The sequence below is a fragment of the Protopterus annectens genome, chromosome 4.part0, assembly GCF_019279795.1.
Source record: "Protopterus annectens isolate FY-2018-M chromosome 4.part0, PAN1.0, whole genome shotgun sequence".
Taxonomy (NCBI): Eukaryota; Metazoa; Chordata; order Ceratodontiformes; family Protopteridae; genus Protopterus; species Protopterus annectens.
The window spans coordinates 466,780,512-466,805,638 of NC_056733.1; the positions used below are offsets into that span (position 1 = coordinate 466,780,512).

Consider the following 25,127-nt stretch of genomic DNA (forward strand, 5'->3'; position numbering starts at 1 on the left):
ACTTGGGGCCGAAACTGGACAGTCTATGTCAATAACCACAACTGGCTCCGAGGGGAGAGGAGCCAAAGAGGTAGAAGGTTTGTTAATTTTGGCAATTTTCTCTGGAGGTCCTGATTTAACAGTCAGTGTAGGAGACTGTCTTTTCACAGACTTGACTGTCTCTTTTTAGAAGCGGGAGACCTGTAATGAGAAGAGGAAGAACTGGCTAAATCCTCCTCAAAGGAAGGTTTAAGGAGACCTTTCAAGATCAGTTTGTACTTCCTTTCCTGGAGAACTCGAGAACTAAGAGTGGCAAAAAGTACAAGTCTCCTGTAGATTTATGGCTCCCAAACAATAGACACAAATACTATTTCCATCAGTAAAGGACATTTTTTATGAGCATTTTAAGCATTTCTTGAAACCCGAAGGTTTATGGTCTTTAGTTTCCTTAGACATACTACCACAACAACAATCACAGACTATAAGCTTAGAAAGGTAAAGAAGAGAGGACAAGGTCCTCTAACTTAAATGGGCATAGCCCTGCTCAAGGAAACAACACAATGAAGAAAGACAACAGAGGACTAGGTCCTCTAACTTAAATGGGCCTAGCCCTGCTCAAGAAACATACAAGGGAGAAAGACAACAGAGGACTAGGTCCTCCAACTTAAACAGGCCTAGCCATTAGGAAACACACAAGAGAAAGGCAATAGAGGACTAGGTACTTTAACTTAAACGGGCCTAGCCCTGAACAAAGGGGTAGGCGAGACAGAGAACAAACAAGCAACAGATAAAGGCTAGAATAGGTCGTAACTAAAAAAAACGGACCTATGCCTAAAAAAAATTAACTAGCACACAGAAACAAAGGGATACCACTATGGAAAGACCTGCGGAAGCGACGGCCAACAATTTGCAATAAAGTTCAAAAACACACTAACTACTAAAGATAACAAACTGTAAGCTATTAATACTACACTAACTACTATAGTCAAAAAACAATCACTATAAAATCTGAATAAGCAAAAAATTCCAACTTAGCCACGGCCAAGAAAGAGAGCACTTCTGAACTCATAGATGTGGAAAACAAGATCTGGGGATTCTTATTAGTGCATTATGGAATACCTACACCTTGCCACGAGCCAACTTAGAGACTTCGAGCTTTGTAATCGGCCGAGTAAGAGCCAAGGATTGGCTCTGAACCCATATGTAAGAATGAAGGTGAGACAGGACTACAGAACATCACTAGTTAGACTAATACCAAATAACGCCTGCACTGTCAGCAAGTATAAATGAACACATTCTGCTATTCTCCCTCTAAATAGCAAACTAAAGTCCACTTCTGCAGGGGTACTATTCTGAAAGCTGTACTGAATAAAATGATAGCAGTTTCAGTAACACAGTTCAAAGTACAAAATACATGCAAAAAATCCCCCAATTCTTGTAAAAAAGGCTACTTTCAGCCCCAATTGAACAGAAACAGAATAAACAGTATTAGACAAAAACTAGAGCATAAACTTAAGCAAAATATTTTCAGAAATGTTTAACATACAAAATGGTGCCAAATTGCGATTTAAACACACTATCATTCAAAATGTTGTAATCCTGCAAAATCTCATCAAATAACCATAACCCCCAAATAAAAACTGCAATATTAGCAAGTTTTCATGTCAAAACTTCCAAATGAAGCTTCTAATTAACAGAAAAACAGATGTGATTAACTTGTAGCTCTGGAAGCACAAAGTAATGAGAGGAACTGAAGTAAAATAGCCTTACTATGGAAACTTATTTAAACATTCACAAGTGGCCATAAAGCATATCTGAAGGGTTAAAACCCACCGGAAACCAACAGTCAGCTTAAAATATGAAGTATAAGAACTACACTGTGCAAAGTAAAAAACAAAGTACATACCATAATTAGTCAGGAAAAACAGTCAAAGCAGCAGAATACACTATTCAAGCAATGACAGAAAAACAAAGGGATGAAATAAAACCCAAAGGGTTTCTTATCTGAGCTCAGCAGCTACTGAAATCCTGCGTAAGGAGCAGTCTTCCAAGAAATCTTCTCTTACTATGGCACTAGAAAACAGAAAGGGTCCTGTCTGTGGGTCTGTAAGGCAGCCCTATACTGCAAGGTGACTGTTCCATCATACCCACAGACAGGCAGGTGAAGGGACTCTGAGCTTTAGTAGACTGCCAGAGGAGGGTAGCAGGGCACTACTACTTGAATGTCAGAAAGGCAGTGTGTTTGTCCAGCATCAATAGGAATCACCTGCACACAGCCTAATGAAAAGTACAGTTTTGTACCTACCATAAATGTAGATGTCCGATAGGTATGCATCTGCAGTCATAACATATGGGTTGTCCTGCCTCAGGCAGCCCTTCGGTCGGCCGGATTCCAAAGTCTGGGTCTGGCCTCGGCTGATGTCGCACTTTCCCCGACGCCAGAGCGTCTGGGGTATAAAAGCATCAGCCGACGCCATTTTCCTCAGTTTTTCTTGCCCCAGATGCCAGGTGCCCTCTAGGAAGGCTAAATTTGGATAAATGCTGAAAAGTTCCAAACATTTGCAAATTATATACATGTATAAACAAACAAATACACCATAATAGATTCCCCCAGCTAGCTGAAAGAGGGGAAAGTACCCTAGGAATACCACAGAGGGGAAGGTGGGTGGGTAATCCTGACTGCAGATGCATACCTATCGGACATCTACATTTATGGTAGGTACAAAACTGTACTATGTCCTTCAAGGATGCATCTGCAGTCATAACATATGGGTAAAATACCAGAGCCAATCTGGGGGAGGAGGTACTAAGAGAAGGATGGTGTAGTTAAGATCTCCTGCAGCACTGCAGTTGCAAACCCTGCTCGGGATCTGGAGTATAAAGGTAGATTGTAATGCTTGGCAAATGTATGCACGGAGCTCCAAGTAGCAGCTTCTAAAATGTCCTTGGTAGCCACCCCTCGTAGGAAAGCTGTAGTGGTGGCTGTGGCCCTTGTGGAGGGAGGCCTGATATTTTCAGGAACTGTCTTTCCATGAAAGGAGTAACAAAAGCGAATGCAATTTCCTATCCATTTTGAAATTGTCTGTTTGGAAATTGCTCTTCCTTGTACCCCAGTTGCATATGCTACAAAAAGTTGGTCAGTTTTTCTGGTAGTTTTCGTTCTGTCCAAATAGTAGCGTAGTTGTCTGTGTATATCCAGGGAGTGCAAAAGTTTTTCCCCTTTGTTCTGTGGGTTAGGGAAGAACGTAGGCAAGTGAATAGCTTGGTTCAAGGATACCCTAGATACTACCTTTGGCATGAAAGTAGGATTGGTTCTTAGTGACACTCTATCCTGGTGAAAAATAAGAAAAGGCTGCCATTAATGCTTGTTAACTCAGATACTCTTCTTGCTGAAGTGATTGCCAGAAGGAATGCAGTTTTCCAAGATAAAAACTGTAGGTCTGTTGATGCTGCTGGTTCAAAAGGAGGTAGTGTCAGTTTTTCCAGCACAAAATTGAGATCCCATGCAGGTAGAGGGTGTCTTCTTGGAGGTTTAACATTTTTGATCCCTCTCAAAAATTGCCTGAGAAGAGGGTGTGAGAAGATAGGTGGATCCATATTGTATTCTGCTGAAATTGCTGAAGCATGAATCTTAATAGAAGAATAAGACAGGTCATTGTGGAACAATTCTGCTAAGTATTCTAGGATGTGTGCTAGGTTTGCCACTGTGACATCTGTGCCCTTTGATGTGCTCCAAATGAGAAATCTCTTCCATTTAGCTGAGTAGGTCTCCCTTGTGGAAGGTCTGTGAGCCTCCAGGATAATGTCCTTCACCCTCTGAGATAAAACAGTTTGGTTGGTATTTAAGGAATTTTCCAGGCAGTTAGCTGCAATGTTTTCAAGTTGGGATGCAGGGTCTTGAAATTGTTCTGCGTTAGAAGAAGAGGCCATAGGGGAAGAGGCCATGAATTTGCCTGAGACATGCTTCTCAATAGTGGGTACCAGTGTTGTCTTGGCCAGTCCGGAGCTATTAGTATCACTTTTGGCTGTTCCTCCCTGATCTTCAGTAGAACCTTGTACATCAATGGGAGAGGTGGAAAGGCATATACTGTTAGGGCATTCCAGCTGAAAGAGAGAGAGTCCACCCTCCATGCTTGTGGGTGGTATGTCCTTGAGCAGAATGTCTTCAGTTGGTGGTTGAGTGGGGAGGCGAACAGATCTATCTCCGGCATTCCCCATGTCTTTGTTATGAGTTTGAAGATGTCTGGATGCAGCATCCATTCATGTGCATCCATGGTAGTTCTGCTTAAGCTGTCTGCTAGTGCATTTTCTTTTCCTGGTACGAATTTGGCCTGCAGCTGGATATTGAGATTCAGGCATAGATTCCACAGATTCATAGCCATCCGGCATAGAGGGTAGGAATGTGTGCCTCCCTGTTTGTTTATGTACCAATCTGGTCGGATAGGGACGTGCAGGTATGCCTCCTTGAGATCTAGAGTCACCAGCCAAGACTCCTTGCCCAACATGGGAAGAAGTTGCTGTAGGGTCAGCATTTTGAATTTTGGCACAATGAGATAAGTGTTCAGTGTGGACAGGTCGAGAATAGGCCTCCATTGGTTTTCTTTTCTTGGTACAAGGAATAGTCTGGAGTAAAATCCTTGGCCTTGTTCTGTACATGGTACCCTTTCTATAGCTTTCATGTGAAGTAAATTGCTGATTTGTCTTAAAGCCTCTGCCTTCTGGTTTGGTGGAAGGTTTGGCATTCCGCTTCTTTTTGGCAAAGTGTGGAAGTGAAACCTGTATCCTTTGTCTATTATTTGCAATGTCCATGTATCCTTTGTAATGCAATGCCAGTTTTTTGAGAATAAAGCCAGATTTCCGCCCAAGAGTGCTTCCAGTTGATCCCTGGTAGGCGGAATCAGAGTCAAGTCATTGGGTCTGTCCTGTAGTAGTGGTTGTAGTTGCAGCTGTTGCACTACTCCTCTGGTTGGCAGGCTGCCACTGACGGCCTCTGTAGGGGCCCTTCGATTGACCTCTGCCTCTAGGGCGCCTGTTCCTGCCTCTCTGTGCTCTGGACGAGTCTGGAAAGGACCAATTCTTTGTAGGCCAGTTTCTGCTGAACCTTGGTGGTTGAACTTGCAGGAAATCTTTAACTGTTTGCACAGATTTTGCTTTTTCTTCAACCTTTTTTAGAATCTCCTGTGCAGGGGAGCCAAATACATTTTGTTTCTCCATTGGAGCATCGAGGAGTTTAGCTTTGACATGGTCTGGCAAAGATTGCTCCTTCAGCCAGGCATGCCTACGAATAACTGCCCCAGTCATAGCTGATCTAAATGAAGCCTCCAGTGCATCATAGCCACATTTTAAAAAATGATTACTAACCTGTTGTGAGTTATGTACCAAAATCCTGAAGGGATTTATGGTCTAAGGGTTCAGGAGAAGAAAGTTTCTTATTCAGTTGATCTAACAAAAATTCTTGGTACTGTATCATATGGAATTGACAGTTTAATGCCCTGGCAGAAAGAGTAGATGTATAAACCTTTTTTCCCCATCTCTCTAAAGCTCTAGACTCTCTTTCAGAGGGTAGGGGATTTTTGGCAGTAGCGGCTGCAACCCCTTTAGGGCCCTGAGAAATAGTTTCTGGGTCTGCAGCATGGGCTTTATACAGATGGAAATGAGAATCCGGGACCCTGTAATATCTGTCAGGTTTGGCAGGGGCCGGAGGAAGAGAATCAGGGGCTGTACTGACATCACTGTACACATCATCAATTACATTTAGAACAGGAGGTATAGCTAAGGGCCTATGCTGAGGCAAATGCAAAAAGGTCCTTAATCTTTTTCTAGAATCAGAGAAATCCTGACCTTGCCATTGAAAGTGCTCTCTCATGGAGTGTAAAGTCTCCCCAAAGGAAAATTCTTCAGGAGGGGAGGCCGAAGGGATAGATTCCTCTGCATCAGAATCCTCATAAGGCGAGTAAGCCCCTTCCTGGTGGTCTGACAAATCAGATCCATCCGTGGAGTAATCTGAGGAGTGAGGTTCAGAGGGGTCAGTCCTGGGCCTTTTGTCTGGAGGGGGTTGAGAGGCCCTGTCTGGGTGAGGTTGTGAACCTCTAATTAAGGAGATAAGGTCCTCAGCAAAGCTGAGGATCTGTGAACTAGAGGAAGGCCTCTGGGATGTAGATTTGGCAGGCAAAGCTTTTGAAAGTTTGGCAGCTTTAGCCCTGGAGAAGGCCTTAATAGACATAGAAGCTGGGGACCTAGCTGCCCCACGTGCAGGGGTAGAAATGTTCAAAAGTATGGTGTCGGACAATTCCTGAACACTAGCTTCGGTAGGGAGTTCTGAAGCCGACTCAGCCGGGGCCTCTCTGGCCTCGGTGGTCGGAAGTATAGTTTCGCAAGTAGGAATCGCCGTGGACTCTGTTTTGGCTGAAACCGAGACACTCGCGGTAGGCCTAGCCATGGTTTCAGCCGAAACTGCGGGCCACGAGTGTCGGTCCTTTTCCTTACGTTTTTTGACCATATGCGAAGTCAGAGTCTCCGACGGCATTTTATAAGCAAAAGCGGCTCCAAAAAATTCCTCTGCAAACTCCGACCGACATCTAAGAGTTCGTCGGTTGAAGGAGGCACAGGCTAAACAAGCTGATACGTCGTGGTCTGGGCCTAAGCAAGGAAGGCAGTAAGAATGGAAATCCTTATGAGGTATTTGTTTCCCACAAGTTAAACAATTATTTACTTTGTCTGACATCGGCTGAGGCAAGAAAGAGTCCCCAACGGGGTACTTAGCTTTTTTCGAAGTCTTCGGTAGCTGAAATCTCTGGATCTGACCGACTGGCACTTGCGAACAGCTTCTGCTTTGGGCACCGCGCGGCAAGAAAGACTGAGGAAAATGGCGTCGGCTGATGCTTTTATACCCCAGATGCTCTGACGTCGGGGAAAGTGCGACATCAGCCGAGGCCAGACCCAGACTTTGGAATCCAGCCAACCGAAGGGCTGCCTGAGGCAGGACAGCCCATATGTTATGACTGCAGATGCATCCTTGAAGGACATCATGGTTGTTATTCAAAAATGCACCCTTCCTTGAGGCTACTCATAGCAGGGTGGGAAAAATCAGTAAGATAGCTCGTGATCAAGTGGATAGCAAATTTCAAAATCTCATGGCCACATCAATATATTAAATAGGGCTCGTAAATCATTTTCGCCCAGCTGTACTTATAATGAAACAACTGTCACCTTTCCGAGGTAAGTAGTAGCTATTCCACTTGCTTAATCCAAGTGCAGTTATATTTACTAAACTGAGGGAAGTATGTGTGGACACGGGCTTGTCAGATCATGCAGGAAGAGTAAATATATTAGCAAAAGACACAAGGCCACATTAATGACATGAAGTACTGCAAACAGCTTTTCAACTGTGGAATTTTAAGTGGAACATCACTGGTATATTTCACTGCTTTATGACAGCATATAGATCCATGCAGTTTTAACTGCAACACATAATACATCCATAAAAAGTCTAACTAACACCAATGCAGTAAACAAAGCAGCTTTGTCTTAGTCCCAGTACTAAGAGTGTTAAGTCTGTTATTCAAAACTACAGTCCATCACACTACAATAAACATCTCGCAGTTGAGACATTTAGTTTCCCAGACATCCATGGTACATATATTGGGTCTATATTACTAGAACGAATGCTTAAATGTTTAACTCTGTAAAGGTCGACCTTTACAGATCGAACACTTAAACGTTCGAAATAGTAAAAAAGTATATATAAAAAAAAACAAACATGTAGAAAGTGTTTAGGCAGGGGGGTAAGCCCCCCTGCACCCCCCCACTACTTAAATACATCAACTCCGAGATCGCACTTCAGTGAACTACAGTGCGGAAATTTCCCATTCCCTACACTGTAGCACGATCTTGGAGTTGGTATATTAAAGTAGGGTGGTGTGGGGGTGCAGGGGGGCTTGCCCCCCTGCTTAAACCCTTTAGTTTTTTTTTCTATTGTGTATTTTTTTTAAATTTTTGTAAAATTTTGATCGCTTAACTGTTCGATCTCTAAAGGTCGACCTTTAGAGATTCGAACATTTAAGCAGTCGAGCATCTAATATAGACCCCATATATTGCTGCCAACAATACATATAGAAATTAGACAAATATCCATGCAGTGTGATCAAAATCAAAGGTTCAAGTAATCACATTTTCTAATTACAATATTCTTCCCTCTTCTACAGCTATTATGTATCACAAAAGTCCATTATGGTGATCACTTGCGTTTGCAACACTGTACAGCTGACAGAAAAGTTGGCACAACATGTTACCTGTGCATATCGTAGTCACTGCAAAATTATATTTCTGTGAAAACATTTCCAGTGCCAATTCCCACAACCTTAACTGGCAAGACTAGTAACCACCATGACAGTGTATACCTTTCTCCAACTCTTACAGTCACTTTGTTTCCCAATCTTTTACACCTTATCACTCCTCATATTGCACTAATTTTCTAAGCTCTTACCTTTCCTCTCTCACACCCACCACTAGCTACAATTCTTCCTCTATCCATTTATTCTCCTGCTTCTTTCTGTAATTTCTCCTTTATATCGCTTATCAGTTTTAAGCTACATTACTATGTCTGTTTGCAAATTATTACTAACCTCAAAAACACCCCAATTTGATATTTGTCCCTGCAGCCATCATACTACAAATACATTTTATTCTATCCTTCTATTCAATAATTAGCCGTGTTAATTTTACTCTTGTTTTTTTGTGTTAAAATGCTATGTTCATGTAAGAAATATTTAGTCACAAAGAAGATCATGTACAGAGGTTTTACTCTACAATTATAAATGTGCATCATGTGTAACTTACATGTGGAACTTTAGTCCTCAAGCCTCCACTGAAGGTGGGTTTTACCCAGTCAGACTTTTCCTGGTCAACAAAGGCAAATAAATGCTCCCCAGTGTAACATTCCCCTACCTCTAAGGACACATTTCACTTTAGTTAAACTAATTTACGTTCGTCAAGCTGATGAGCTTCTTTCCCTAGATCAGGCATAACCAATTCTCTTGTGGTTGCACACGCTCTCTCTTTTTTCACCACCACAAGCTTATTCCATATAGGGAAGTAAAGACTGGAAAGCCAGAAGTTATGCATGCAGAAAATGTACAATACTAAAACTGCTTCATCCAGTCCATGTGTTTCACTGCCTACTTGCTTATTGCCCCTTGACAAGAGAAGCACATTACCAGGAGATCCAAATGGACTATATGGAACATGGTTAACTTCTCAAAATACTCTTCTACCTAGGAAAACATGCCCACTAACACAATGGATTACAGTTCATACTTATCTTTTCAAAAGGAGAGAGCATACTTTATGATGGTATCCTCTTCCCCCAAAAGACTTACTCCAGTGTAGCCAAATCAAGGTCAGTACTGTAAACAATATATCAATGTACATACAGATGTACATTGATACATCTGTACATACACAGAGATGTTCTAAAAATTACTAATGCGCAAAGCTTTAAGAAGCAAATCTAAGCATTTAAGGGTGGCAAGTGTATTACAAGATGGGTGATAAAGTCTTTAGCTGCCAGTGAACATCTCTAAAATATATGACTAACCTTGATTCTGATCCATAGTTCTTTGATGTACAGCTGGTTTCACAATACGTCTCCGTGGTGCTGCCACATCTAAAGTGGTACGGAATGTTCTCATATGAGGTAGCATCACCTGATGTGCTGGCCTTCTATATGACATGGAGCTCAAAATTCTCCCAAAATGATCCTCTTCAAACCAAGCACCAGCATCCCTTTCCAGATGATGTAACGGATTTGATTTTATTTTGTTATTGTTAATTTCTGAGGTTTTCCCACAAACTTCTGGGTGTTTATCCAAGTCTTTCACCATAACATTGCTGCCACATATACTACATGGTTCAGTTCGAGCTCCACAGTAAGAATCATGTTCTGACAGTTTGTCAAAGCAAAGTTCTAGCTCACAATACTTGCATTTTACAAGTCGCAGTGGGCACTCCGATATCTACATACAATACAGAAATTTATAGCAGCTGTCATACATTATACTTTGGTTCCACTTTCAACAAATAAAACAATATTGCCCATTGTAAACAACCACTGCTCACAATGGGTTTTAAATAAAAACATTTTAAATCTGTAAACTAATTACAAACCTTTTTTGAAATAATCCCATAGAATATCATTAGCAAAACCTACATTAAACCTACCTACTTTTTTTTTTTTTTAAAGTTTTATCATTACCAATCACAATAGAAGAGCCACTGAATATTCTAAGAAGTGTCACATATTTCACTTACAATCAGATAAAGGGAAATACAGCTGTACAGGCCCTGAATATAAGGTTAACAGTAGCTTCAGTTAAGTGGTTAAAAAAAATGTTAACATATTTCTTGCATACCACTGTACTAATGACCAAGTGTTGCAGCAGGCACACACAGTTCTCAACCGCCCGTCTCCAAAATGAGGAACACTAGCCATCATAATGTGGAACAAATGGGCAAAATGTGGAACACTTACTAGTGGCTTACTAGCAACTTCAACTAGGAAGGTCATAGGATAGTTAAATATGTTGATTTTACTTATAAAAAAGATCTTTTGATGATTTAATAAGATTCCTTTCTGTTTACAATGGATATCAATTAAAAAAATCCTATCACTGAATGTGTGACAGACCCTTTCAATGTGGAACTTTGAGGAACACGAACGTTCCTCGTAATGAGGTACACTTGAGAAGTATGGGCACACACAGGAGAGAGAAGAAACAGGATGAGACTGTGCTTTAAGATAACAAACCTGACTTGTAAGATACCGCATTATAAAAGGCATTAAAATAACAATAAAACAGGTGGAAGGCAATTGGTTCCCAAAAGGTATTCTACAACAAAGTGTTACGGAAGTCACAATTCAAATGAATAGGGACAATGTAGAATTCAAACTATTTGGTGACTGATGAGGTCTTTTGTTTACAACACATCAAGGGCTCTATGATCTAAACAGGGAACAAACAAGTCTAAAAGACAATAAAACTAAATTTCATAATGTTTTAGATAAGCTAAATCTATAGAAAAAAACTTCACTGGGATCACAATTTGAATGCCACGGCAAATTTGGGTATAATCAAAGGATCGACATATTTAAGCAAAATCTATACAAAGAAGGCACAGAGACAGTGATATTACTAACAATAACCAAACCATTCTGTAATGAGCATAGTGGACTACTTACTAGTATACCATCTTTTCTTGTTTGCTGCCCTTGAAATCTGCATAACGTAAAAGGAAGATAAAACAACAGTATCTGGAGCTCAAATAAAAAGAGCACTGCTTCCTTCAGTATTTTCCAATCTCTCCAAAAGTCAAACTGGCGGGGGGGGGGGGTTGTAGGGAGGGCATTTGAGGAAGAATTAAATGGACAAAACAGATGGAACGTTATGGCGAGTACATAACTTTATATCTGAAGTTGTCATTTTCATTCATTCAGCATGTGGGACAGTCCCCAGCTACCTAAATCCCAGGACGACTCTAAGGCAGGATATTCCTGAGCACTGCAGTGCTGAACGTTGCTCTACCCTTAAAGACCAGATCCAATTTGTACTGAGAAATAAAGATATGAGGATTAGCCCAAGTTGTAGATGCAAATGGCCAATAAAAAGATAGTCTTCCAGGTTAAAAATTATAGTTCATAATTGGCTGTAGGTTCAAAGGGGGATTATGTCAATGACTGTAAAACAATACTTAAGCCTCATGCGGAAGTGGGATTTTTGAAAGGGTGTCTAAGAAGAAAGGTTCCCCTTCATCCAAGGAAGATCTTAACAAAAACACAGAAGTAGTTGCCATAGACCTGGTGGAATGAGTTTTTAGTGGTTTAGGTACAGAAACCAGATTTTTCATAAACAAAGGAAATACATCAATCATTTAACCATTTGTCTAAAGTCACTTTAGTAACTAGTTTTCCCAATTTTGAATCTTAAAAGGAGCCAAATAATTGTTCTGATTTCCTGAATTTTTTTGCCTTAAGTAGGTAAAAAAACTTAACTGTCTAAACATCCAACAGCAGCAACATATACTCTCCTTTGAGAAATTTGAAAAGAAAACTGGAAGGTTGATAGTTTAATATTGGATTCTAAGACCACCTTACGAAGAAAAGATGGATTGGTTCGTAAGGATACCCTTGTCTTTATGAAAAATCAAATAAGGAGGCTTAGAAGATATGGCTTACAGTTCGGAGTCTATTCTAACAGTGGTAATGGCCAATAAAAGATAGTCTTCCAGGTTAAAACTTTTGTTCAAAAAGGGATTATGTCAATGACTGTAAAACAATACTTAAGCCTCACGGGGAAGTGGGATCTTTAAAAGGGTGTCTAAGAAGAAGGGTTCCCCTTATAAAGGCTTTACAAAAAGTTTGAAAGAGGCCAAAGATGACTTACGCCTATGTGGAAATCACAAATGGCTGCTAGTTCTACTTTAATAGTTGAAGAGCTAGCACCTTCATGAAAATTGTGGCTAAAAACTCAACTTCAAGAGGTACTGGTGCAGAATGGGATCAATGTCTTTTTTGCTGCACCCAGAAAACAAATCTTTTCCTTTTACTTCTGTAAATTTTCCTAGTGGAAACTTTACAAGAATGTTGCAGACAGGGAAGGAGAGCCTGGGCTGTGTTGCTATCAATGGAAGCGGAGAAACCATGTGGTCAACTTTAGGCCTAGAATGTCTCTGGGTGTATAATGTCTGTCAGGTGAGTCAAAAGGTCTTGAACTGGATCCAGAATCCATAGGGGGCAAAGTAGATGAGGCCATAGAAAGGGAAAGCAATTCTGACAAGGCCAATAAGAGGGGATTGAGGATAACTGTGCTCTTCAATAGAGATGCTTTCTGAAGAAATTTGGGAATTAGAGGTATTGGGGGTAGGCGTAGAAAAGACCTGAGGGGGGCAATCATGGTGATTCTCCTAATGGGGTAATCAGGGCAAACAACCTGCTGCACTTGCTGATGAGGAGAGATGCAAAGAGGCAGCAGCAAGGTTAGCCCCACTGATAGAAAATTTTTCTGTCACTTTCATGCTGAGTGACCACTCACAAGGCATTAGAATGGACCGGCTTACCTTGTTCTGCTACCACACTGGATTTCCCTGGAATGTGTGTTATCAGAAAATGACTGGATGAGATCATCCACTGCCACACCCTTGTAGCTTCTAGACATAGGAGGTAAGATTTGGTTCCTCCTTGTTGTTGATGTACCAGACCACTGACATACTGTCAGTCTGAATCACTGATAGTTCCAGAGGGAAGACCGTCTTGAAAAGCCTGCAATGCTAGGAGGACAGCTCTCATTCTTCATTTATATGTGTGTTGGTTTCTTCGATGCACCATATGCCTTGGACTGTCTTTTGCCAAGAAATGCCCTCTTCTATCTGGGAAGCATACATGGTAACTATGGCTTTGGGCTGAGGGAGAATAAAGGCACAACCTTGCATTATCTGATCAGAGTATATCCACCATAGGAAGTAATTCTTGCAGGCCTCACTTATCTTGATTTGGGTGGATAAAGACTGGCAAATAATGGACCACTGAGTTGCCAGGGTCCACTGAAATATTCTCATGTGATACCTTGCTAGTGGAACCAAAACTACTGCAGTGGACATTCACCCCAATGCTTGAAGGATAAGTTGAGCTGAAAGAGAAGAGCTCTGAATAATCTTTTTGACCTAGAACTGAATGGTTTGAATCCCTGACAGAAGGAGAGAGGCTGTCATAAATACCATATTGAAGGCTCAGATGAACTCCAACATTTGAGATGGTTTGAGCTGGGAACTGATGGTAACTCCCAGGGAACAGCATAACTGGAGTACATAATCTCGTGCTTTTATCAGATGATGCCTGGTCAGAGTGGTTAAGAGGCAGTTGTCCAAATATGGAAACACCCAGAATCCCTGTAGCCTCAAGTGAGCTGCTACTACTGTCAAACATTTGAACACCCTGGGGGTTGTGGTGAGACCAAAGGGAAGAAGTTTGAATTAGTAATGACTGGTTCTCAGCCGGAAGTGCAAGTATCTCCTGGAGTGCCTGCTCATTTTGATGCGGTAGCGTGCATCCTGACGGTCTGTTGAAGACATCTAATCGTCCTTCCGCAGAAAGGGCAGAATGGACAGTAACAGTGAATATCTCGAACCTGGTGTACTGGACTGACTTGTTCAGAATTATAAGATCAAAAATTGGTCTCTAATCCCCTGACTTGTTCAGCACTGAAAAGTATCTTGAGCAAGTTCCAAACTCTCTCTGGTGTGGGGGTCCTCTTGGATGACTTTTCTAGCAGCTTATTTCTAATGCTGCTGCTCCCCTCTGATTGGGTGGAACATCGGGAAGTTCAATGTCAAAGGGGGTGGTACGGAAAAAGGGTATTACATAACCTCTGGAAATAATTTTCTGCACCCATGAATCTTCTGCAATCTCTTGCCAGGCTCTCTGGCTTGAGGGAGTACTCATGATAGAGACCTGAAAGGCATCACAGCCAGTAGAACACCCAGTGATAACCCCAAAATGCTTCCAGGGGTGGAGAATCGGGCTTATTTTCAAAAGCGCTGGTAGGATTTTCCAGAAAAAGCATCTCTAGATCCCTGGTTCTGTGGGGTGGTGTCTTCCATTAAAAATCCCCCCTCTGCCCCTGGGGGAACTATCTCCACATGAATCTTGGAAGGAACCCTGGGACTTTCTCAACCACATTTTCTGACAATCACTGATTCTCAAAAAAGGAGCTTTGAGGGGTCGAAAAACCTATGCCCACAGCAGACAAGGTTCTGCCTTCCTGTTCATATCTAGACAGTGTGTCTTTTACTTTCGGGCCAAATAAAGAACTTCTGACAAAGGGAGCATTGACGATGAAAGACGAAGGGCTCCACGAAATCTTACAGGTGCATCCAGGCACGTCATCTAATAGTAATGCCTCTACCCTCTGCCTTAAGGTACCTTCAGCTCTGTGGGAGATGAGCCTCCTGGACAAGTTAGAAATGGATTGTAGGGTACCCAACTGTAAAGCAATCGATCTATGTGCCTCGGAAGTAATGGTCCAACAGACAGATTTGGTAAGGTCTTTAATCAAATCCCCGAGTCTAGTGACGTGTGCCAAACAATTCAGCAACTGAAGTGCAAAGGTCAATGAAGCATACACATGCTTCCTGAATCTCTCCTGTGCACTATCCCTGTTAGGGGGGGGGGTGGACAGAGGAACTTTGTTCTGCTAGTTCCTCCTTTGTGGCTGCGGTTATGACCATTGAATCAACTGGTACTCCCTGTCCTTAGATGCTGCCAGGATCCTGTCTGGTGTCTTGCAATTCAACAGAATCAAATTCCTTCCACACTCGTCGAGAGATCAAATCAATGAGATAATAGGAAGGTGGAGTCACCCAGGAGGTACACAAGCCAACTCCAAAAACCTCCAGAAATACCAACTCCTCTTGGGAAGGGTTGCCTGTAGACCAGGCATCTCTCTGCTTGAGAATTTCTAGAATGTCTCTGAAGGAGACTGCATCAGGTGGTCTTCTTGCAGACCCATCCCCTCATCAAAATTATCCTTAGTGACACACACTTAAGGGGAGTTCAAGTACTTCCTCCTGCACTCTTTCTTCCTAGGAACATCTTTGGTTTGATGTTCTGGAGAAGTAGCAAAAGAAATCAATATACCCCGCTGGGTATCCTGGTGATTTACCTGGGCTGGCTGTCCCCTGAGATGCAGAAAGTTGAGGCTCAAGATGCAAAGACAACTGCAGCTGGGAAGAAGGAGCCAAGGAAGGTAGAAATGTCCTATCTCTAGGAGCAGAGAAAGCTCTCTCTACTACCTCAAAAGCAGAATGCCTTAAAGAAACCAAATGCTCTGAGAAAATATACTTCTGGGCAGTCTACTCCCTTCGACCCAAAGTCAAATCACTCAAGGAAGGAGTCGGAGCCATCTCTGGCCCTCAGAGTCTTGTGCTGGACTCTAGAGTTGACTCCAACACCCTGAATCCGGTTCAGACATTACAGCTCCAAGAGTCATCCCACTCTAAAGTGCTCAGAGCCAAGTCCACTCAGAGACACCACTGGAGTTGAAGATATAATAATCACACAACTCCGTGATCCTTGGATAAAAATACTCTGAAACCAAAGGTCAGAGAGAAAGATTACAAACTATGGCAGCATAAAATTACACTACTACAGCGTAAAAGAGAAGGGAGGACACGTACAGTTTTTTTTTTTTTTTTTTTTTAAGTAAACAAGGAAGATATGTAGTCTTATAGTAGTTTTTTTAAGAAGTAAGTAAATGAAATACACTCACAAACTCTACAATCCAAAAATTGACAATGACCACATCCATATGTGAATGTGGCAAATAAGATCTGAGGTATGTTACGGGACTAGTGCATTGTGGGTAGGGGAGGAGTTTGAGAGTTTGTGTCCCACAAGCTGGAAAAATTAGCAGAGTCAGATCAGAGGGTTGGATCCAAATTCATTTGATGAGGAATGAATGAAAATGACATCAGATTTTATATATACATACATACATATACTTTTTTTTATAAATTTGTGGTAGGCACAATAACTCATATTTTGGATAAGTAATATTAATTTTTCAAACAGTAATATGACACTTTATGGTTGGTCTTACTATTCTTGGGAACAGTACTTAAATGCAATGATGTAACTGCATTAATCGGTTCCGAAGAAGTCCATTTTAGATTGATTAAGGACAAAAGTGCTAAACTTTGTGTCTATTTATATCTTTTGACGCGGTTTTCTTTTCTCTTGATTAAAAAAAGTTAGTTTTCTTCTGATTCTGGTGTTTGTTGAAAGGATTCAGCCTGTGCAATTTGCTGTGGTTACTTTATGTGTTTTTCCAAAACTTCTGATAATGTTATTTGTAGGTAGACAATTCTTTACTCAGTGTATTCAACTCTAACTGAATATTAAACTAACTACATAGCAGGCAATGGTCTATCAGAACTTTAGGGATTCTGCATCAAAAAAGGTAAGCCAAGGTGCTCCACAGGACTGTTCTGAGGATTCATCTATTCAGTATTTATCTGTCAGACATGCGTCAGGAGCATTTTTCAGCATATAAACAAAAATACCAAGACTTGAACCATCATACTGGGTACAGATGGCTAACCTAACTTGTAGAATACCTTAAATAAGAGCATTCGTTGGGCACAATAACCCACAAGTCCCTGAGTTTTAATTCAAAAACTATGATCTTCAGGCACGGGAGGCTTGATATCACATACTTCATAGATCAAAACCACAATCTATACAGTACTTATTTTGAAGTGCAGGATTAGCACAACAGTTCTACTTTAGTTCACACACAAAAAAAGAACACAGTGAAAACTAAGTCAACAGACTGCATGTTCCAACACTGAAAAGTTGGGAACTCTATAGTGTTACTATCACTCTGCACTCCACTCAAAAGGTGAATACTGCAGTCTCTCCTTGGACACCAACATCAAGGAGATAAGTTTCAAACTAGAAAGTATTTAAACAGTAATAAAGACCGATGAGAGTTCTTTTTTCCTTGAAGTACGTGAGGAAGACAAGTGATCTCTACTGTATGCAAATCCGCTGAGAGATTTTTTTTTTTTTTTTTTGTCTGTCACTAGCAGCATGTATTAAACAATCAACTCAGTCTTGTCTGGCATGAGAAATCCTTGTTGCACCCCCCCCCTTTTTGTTTTCAAAAACACTTATTAAATTATCACTTGTGGCATAGGCAAACTTACATTTTATATAAAAGTAATCAAACTATATTCACGAGTACACATTTACAAATAATACACATTGCATACATTATTCTATATAATATAACCAATCCAACATTACATAAAGTGTTCAATTCTTGCCTTCTCTTAAACCTGATTCCTCCCCCAAAACGTTTTCTGCATGTATTTTTCACAAGATCCATTTTTCTATGTAATTTACTCCTCTGTTACAATATTCACTACTTCAAATATGGTTGTTGTAGACTTTGATTTCCATTTTCTAGTAATTGCTTTTTTGGCAACCACCAGAAAAAGAAGTTATGTACTCACCATAACGTTCCATCTGTGTTGTCCACTTTCATTCTTCCTCCAATCAGACTCTGACGCTTTTTACAGCTCGTGGATACTGAAAACTCTCGAGCTCCTTCCCTTACCCACAACGGTCTAGTCCCCTACCATACCTCAGATCTTGTTTGCTGATGTTTTAGCGTCATATAAACTTAGTAAATCTGAAGCTTGGAACGATAGGAAGCCTATATTGTCCAAACCAGCAAACTGAAAGAGGTACTGAGTAGCTAGTAACCAAAGAAAAAATCATTAGTTAGCATCCCAGTCCTGGTAAAATTTTTCCTCGTTCTTGAATGTTTCTACGGTGAAAGAAATGAGAGTCATTCTGTGTTAAAATCTTCCTCTATTAATTCAGGTAGGTCAATTAATAAAGAGGAAGATTTTAGCACAGAATGACAACTCTCGGATTTCTTTCACAGTAGAAGCATTTAAGAACTAGGAAGAATTTTACCAGGACTAGGATACTAACTAATGATTTTTTTCTTTGGTTACTAGCTGCTCGGTACCTTTTTCAACTTGCTGGTTTGGACGATATAGGCTTCCTATCATTCCAAGCTTCAGATTTACTGAGATTCTACGGATACACCACTGTGGATATCTTGGCAAGCGAGAGATTAGGGTATACCCAAGGCCACTATTTGAGTGGTCCACCTAGTGTATTTTGGTTTAAGTTTCATATAAACCTAGAAACAATTATAGTACGAGAAACCAATACCTGGAGCTTAAAGGCAGGAGCATTGGTTCCCTTATCTTCTCATTCTTCCAGAAGACACAAACCAACTGGTAGGGGGTTGGAGGGAAGGGAACTGAAGAATGAAAACAGCACAGATGGAACGTTATGGTGAGTACAGAACTTATTTATTTTCTGTTGCCAATTTTCATTCATTCCTCAGCAAGCGGGACAGTCCCCAGCTACGCGAATCCTGGGAGGACTCTAAGGAGGGATATTCCTGAGCACTGTTGAGCCGAAGGCTGCTCTTCCCCTCCAGCCCAGATCCAATTTGTAACGTGTAATAAAGGTATGAGGATTAGCCCAAGTTGCAGCCGCACAGATATCATCCATGGAAGATCTAGATAAAAATACTGACTTAGTTGCCATGGACTTGGCTGAATGGGCTCTTAAAGGTATCGACAAAGAGAAACCCAGTTTGTTGTAGACAAAGGAAATGCAAATCAGTTAACCATTTTGCTAAAGTTACTTTGTTTCTGCAAAAGAAACAAATTTCTTTTTTTTTCTGAAATTCTTTGTTCTATGCAAACAAACTTAACTGTCTGTGAACGTCCAACAAATCTAACACACATTCTCCTTTGTGAAATTTGGAAAGAAAACTGAAAGATTAATAGATATGCTGGATTCTGACACAACCTTAAGAAAAAAGGGATGGGGTAGTTTGTGACACTACTCTATCTTCATGGAAAACAAAATAAGGAGGCTTAGAAGATGGCACGAAGTTCAGAGCCACTTCAAGCAGAGGTTATAGCTACTAAAAAGGATGGTTTTCTAGGTTAAAAAAAATTAGTTCACATTTTGCTGATGGTTCAAATGAAGACTGAGTTAAAGCTTGTAATAGTAAATTCAAATCCCATGGAAGAGTTGGATCTTTAAAAAGGGGGCTAAGAAGAAAAGTTCCCCTTATAAAGGCCTTGTAAAGTGTTGAAGAAACTAAGGAGGAATTATTAACTCCTGTGTGTAAAAGAGAAATGGCAGCTAGCTGTACTTTAACAGTCGAGAAACCAGCCCCTTCATTAAACACTAACCAAAAACTCAGGAATTTTGGGTTCTGGTGCTGAAAAAGGAACAATGTCTCTTTGTTGTGCCCAAAATGTAGATCTTTTCCATTTATGTCTATATATTTTCCTAGCAGAAGCTTTATGGGAAGACAAAAAGATGTGGCATACAGGGGAGGGGACCCCTAGTTGTCTGGCTATCAATGGAAGTGGAGAAACAAGTCTATATTAGAAGCACAAAACTGCTTTGAGCGAACACGTAAAGAGCAACACACTCATCGAACTGCATTTAAGCGATTCAACGAATATGTCACAGGGCAAGAAGGTAGTTGGCCAACTACACAGGGTTGTCCTTTCCTTCGCTATAGTGTGATATCAGAGTTGATATAGTTAGGGGGGTGTGGGGGACACAACCCCCCACCTGATAATGGTTAATTTTGATTTTTTCCCCCCGAATGGCCACATTAATTTTTTCACTAGGAAAAAATATGACTGTGGCCGTTCGCTGTTTACAGGTTTCACGCATTATGTGTAGACTTTTATGCAGTCGCACATATGTGCTTTCATTATTCTGATACAGACCTGGAGAAACCATGCGGTCAACTTTAGGGCTGAAATGTCCAGGTGAGTCATGCCTGTCAGGTGAGACAGGAGGTCTGGAATTGGATCCAGAATCTATGGTGGGCAAAGAAGATGAGGCCAAAGAAAGGGTAACCAAATCTGAGAAGGCCAATAAGGACGACTGTACTCTTCAATCGAGATGCTTTCCAGAGTAACGTAACGTAGAGATTAGAGGAGATGGGGGGTAAGCGTAAAGGAAACTGGTGGGGGCAATCGTGGAGGAAAGCGTCTCTTGATGACGGTGGGAGGATCAGGGCAAAGAACCTGCTGTACTTGTTGTTGAGGGGAGATGTAAAGAGGTTGCAGTAAGGTTGGGCCCACTGGTGGAATATCTTTACTGGACTTGGTGTGTAGAGAGATCACTTGTGAGGCAAGAAAATGGATTTGTTTAAGTTGTCTGCTACCATGTTGGATTTCCCTACAATGTCTGTTGCTATCAGAAATCAACTGGATGTGATCACCCACTGCAACATACTCAGAGCTTCTCCACACAAGGGGTAAGATCTAGTTCTTCCTTGTTTGTTGTTGTAGCAAACCACTGATATACTGTCTGTCTGAATCGCAACAGTCCCGGAAGGGGGAGAGTCTTGAAAGGTCTGCAATGCTAAGAATACTGCTCTCATTTCAGAGACACTGATATGTGTGTTGGCCTCTGCGGGGGGCCAGGTGCCTTGAATTCTTTCACAAGATGTGCCCCTACCCAGTTTGGGAAGCATCAGTGGTCACCATGGCTTTGGGCTGATGAAGCATGAAAGGGTGGCCTTGTAAAATATGATCCGAGAAAACCCACCATTAGAGGTACTTTTTGCATGCCTGAGTTATTCTGATCTGGGTGAATAATGGCTGGTGCAGAATAGACCACTGAGTTGCTAGGGTCCATTGAAGAATTCTTATATGGTAATTTGCTAACAGAAACCAGATCCCAAGGCATGAAGGGCCTACATTACCCGATCGAACATTTAGGTTAGTGAATACCTAAATGTTGATATGGTAATACCGAAAAATTAAAACAGTGAATGGCCGATTTAACATAGGGAATGAATTCCCTCGGCCGCAATAAAATAAATAAATAAATAAATAAACAAATAAATAAACCAAAATGAAGTGGGGCGCTGTGCCCCCCCCCCCAACTAAATGTACCAACTCTGAGATTGCTCTACAGTAAGGAAAGGGGCAAAATCCACATAACGTCCAAGGGAATTCTTTCCCTGCATTAAATCGGTCGTTCGCATTTTTTTTGCTTTCACTATTACCAGTTCGACATTTATGTATTTGCTAACCTAAACATTCAATCAGGTAATAGGAACCAGGCATGAAGAATCAATAGAGCTGAGAGAGAAGTACTTTGGATTATCTTTTTGACTTTAAAATCAAACAGTTTGTAGGCTGTCACTGATACCATATTGCACAAGCTCCTCTGAACTCTATCTGAGATGGTTCTAGCAGAGATTTGTTGTGAATGATGCCAATTCCTAGAGGAGAGCAAAGCTGGTGTACATAACCTCATGCTTTTATCAAAAGATGCCTGGTTGGGGCTGTAATAAGCCAGTCGTCCAAGTACAGAAACACAAGAAATTACTGTAGTCTCAAGTGAGCTGCTACTATTACCAAGCATTTGATGAACACCATGGGGGCTGTGGTGAGGCCAAAGGGCAGAGCTCTAAAATGGTAATGACTGGCTCCCAGTTGGAAGCGTTAAGTATCTTCTGGAGTCCCTGTTCATTTTTACATGACAGTATGCATCCTGAAGATCTACTGAGCATAGTTGTCTTTGTGTAGGAAATACAAAATGGACTGAACCATGACCATCTGGAACTTCATGTAGTGAATGAATTTGTTCAGACTGCAGAGATCCAAAACTGGTCTCTAGTCCCCTGTTTTCTTTGGCATTAAAGAATCTTGAGTAAGTTCTGGACTCCTTCAGGTCTGGGGGGGACCTCTTGGATGACTCCTTTTCTAGCAGTTTTCTTATTTCTAGTGTTGCTGCTTTCCTCTGACTGGGTAGAAGGGGGAGGTAGGGAAAAGGGCATTATATAACTTCTGTAAATAATCCTCTACACCCATGAATCTTTTGTAATCTCTAGCCAGGCTCTCTGCTGCAGGGACAGACTATCCCTGACTGCCTCCAGAGTTGGACAATTAGGCCCCTCCTTTCAGTAGCTCTCGAAGGATATGTCAGAGAAAGGTGTCCATAGATCCTTGATTCTGTGGGCCTCCTCAGCCACTTGGGCGGCGTCACCCATTACAGATCCCCCTCTGCCCATGGGGAAACTGTGTGCGCCATGGAAAGGACCGTGGGATTTTCTGAATCACATTTTTCAATCACCGTCAATTCCTAGAAAAGGTTCTTTGTGGAGTCAAAAAAATGTAAGCCCACTGTAGACAGAGTCTTACCATCCTGCTCACACATTGATAGTGTTTCTTTAACTGTGGGACCAAATAAAAAACTTCCAAAGGGAGCACTGAGACAGGAGAATTTGGAAGGGCTCTGCGAAATAACACAGGCACATCCAAGCATGTTTCCTAATGGAAATGCCTTAACCTGCCCAGTCACCCTTAAGGCACCTTTAGCTGTATGTGAGATGAGACTCATGGATGAATTTGAAATAGGCTCTAGAGTAGCCAACTGTGAGGCAACCGAGCTCTATGCCTCAAAAGTAATGAGCTTAGAGAGAGATTTGGAGAGTTCTTTAATCAAATCCCTCTGAAGTCTGGTGAAGAGTGCCAAATAATTCAGTGACCCAAGTGCAAAAGTTGCCGAAGCATATACATGCTTCCCAAATCTGTCAATGCCCTAAAAGTACAGTTTTGTACCTACCATAAATGTAGATGTCCGATAGGTATGCATCTGCAGTCATCACATATGGGTTGCCCTGCCTCAGGCAGCCCTTCGGTCGGCCGGATTCCAAAGTCTGGGTCTGGCGTCGGCTGATGTCGCACTTTCCCCGACGTCAGAGTGTCTGGGGTATAAAAGCATCAGCCGACGCCATCTTCCTCAGTTTTTCTTGCCCCAGATGCCCTCTAAGGAAGGCTAAATTTGGAGAGATGCATTTAAAAATCCAAACATGCACAGTAATATAGAAACAAATACACCATAATAGATCCCCCCAGCTAGCTACAAGAAGGGTAAGCACCCAAGAAATACCACAGAGGGGAAGGAGGGAGGGTAAACTTGACTGCAGATGCATACCTATCGGACATCTACATTTATGGTAGGTACAAAACTGTACTATGTCCTTCAAGGATGCATCTGCAGTCATCACATATGGGTAGAATACCATAGCCAATCTGGGGGTGGAGGAACTATGAAAAGGATGGTGTAGCTAAAATACCCTGCAGGACTGCCGTAGCAAAGCCTGCTCTGGATCTGGAATATAAAGGTAAATTGTAATGCTTGGCAAATGTATGCACGGAGCTCCATGTAGCAGCTTCTAAAATGTCCTTGGTAGCCACCCCTCTTAGGAAGGCTGTGGAGGTGGCTGTGGCTCTCGTGGAATGAGGTCTAACATTAGCTGGCACAGTTTTTCCATGAAAGGAGTAACAAAAACGAATGCAATTCCCTATCCATTTTGAAATTGTCTGTTTGGAAATTGCTTTTCCTTGTGCACCAGCAGCATATGCTACAAAGAGCTGGTCAGTCTTTCTGTAACTTTTAGTTCTGTCCAAGTAGTAGCGCAACTGTCTGTGTATGTCCAGGGTGTGCAGAAGTTTCTCCCCTTTGTTTTGTGGATTTGGAAAGAAGGTAGGCAAGTGAATAGCTTGGTTCAATGATACCCTGGATACCACCTTTGGCATAAATGTAGGTTTGGTTCTCAATGAAACTCTGTCCTGATGAAAAATAAGAAATGGCTGCACTGCCATTAGGGCCTGTAACTCAGATACTCTTCTTGCTGAGGTTATGGCCAGAAGGAAGGCAGTCTTCCAAGACAGGAACTGTAGATCTGCAGATGCTGTTGGTTCAAAGGGAGGCAGTGTTAGTTTTTCCAACACGAAGTTAAGGTCCCAAGTAGGTAGAGGTGGTTTCCTTGGAGGATTGATGTTTTTTATTCCTCTTAGAAACTGCCTTAGGAGAGGATGAGAGAAGACAGGTGGATCAGTATTGTATTCGGCTGAAATTGCTGAAGCATGAATCTTAATGGAAGAGTAAGACAGACCATTGTGGAACATTTCTGCCAAATATTCCAAGATATGTGCCATGTTCATCACTGTCGCATCATGGCCCTTTGTTGTGTTCCAAATGTGGAATCTTTTCCATTTTGCTGAATATGTCTTTCTTGTGGAAGGCCGGTGAGCTTCCATAATGATATCCTTCACTCTCTGGGATAGCTTATCCTGAGGAGGAGTCAAGGTATTTTCCAGGCCGTTAGCTGCAAGGTTTCCAGGTTGGAATGCAGAGTTTTGAAATTGTTCTGTGTCAGTAGAAGAGGCCATAGAGGAAGAGGCCATGGTTTCATATGTGACATGGTCTTTAACAGTGGGTACCAGTGCTGTCTTGGCCAGTCCGGAGCTATCAGAATCACTTTTGGCTGCTCTGTTCTGATCTTCAGTAAAACCTTGGTCATTAATGGGAGAGGTGGAAATGCATACACTGTTAGAGCTCTCCAGCTGAAAGAGAGGGCGTCCACTTTCCATGCTTGTGGGTGGTATGTCCTTGTGCAGAATTTCTTCAGTTGATGATTGTGGGGGGAGGCGAATAGATCTATGTCCGGCCTTCCCCA

At 41.6% G+C, this 25,127-nt stretch overlaps 1 protein-coding gene across 1 annotated transcript in view; it reads right to left on the reverse strand.

Annotated features, from left to right (window-relative positions):
- Positions 1–25,127, reverse strand: part of TRAFD1 (TRAF-type zinc finger domain containing 1) — a 1,071,672-nt gene that overhangs the window by 514,128 nt on the left and 532,417 nt on the right. The window contains exon 5 of the mRNA XM_044069751.1: positions 9,575–9,992. Within this exon, the coding sequence (XP_043925686.1) occupies positions 9,575–9,992 (418 nt within the window). The remainder of the gene's footprint in view (positions 1–9,574; positions 9,993–25,127) is intronic.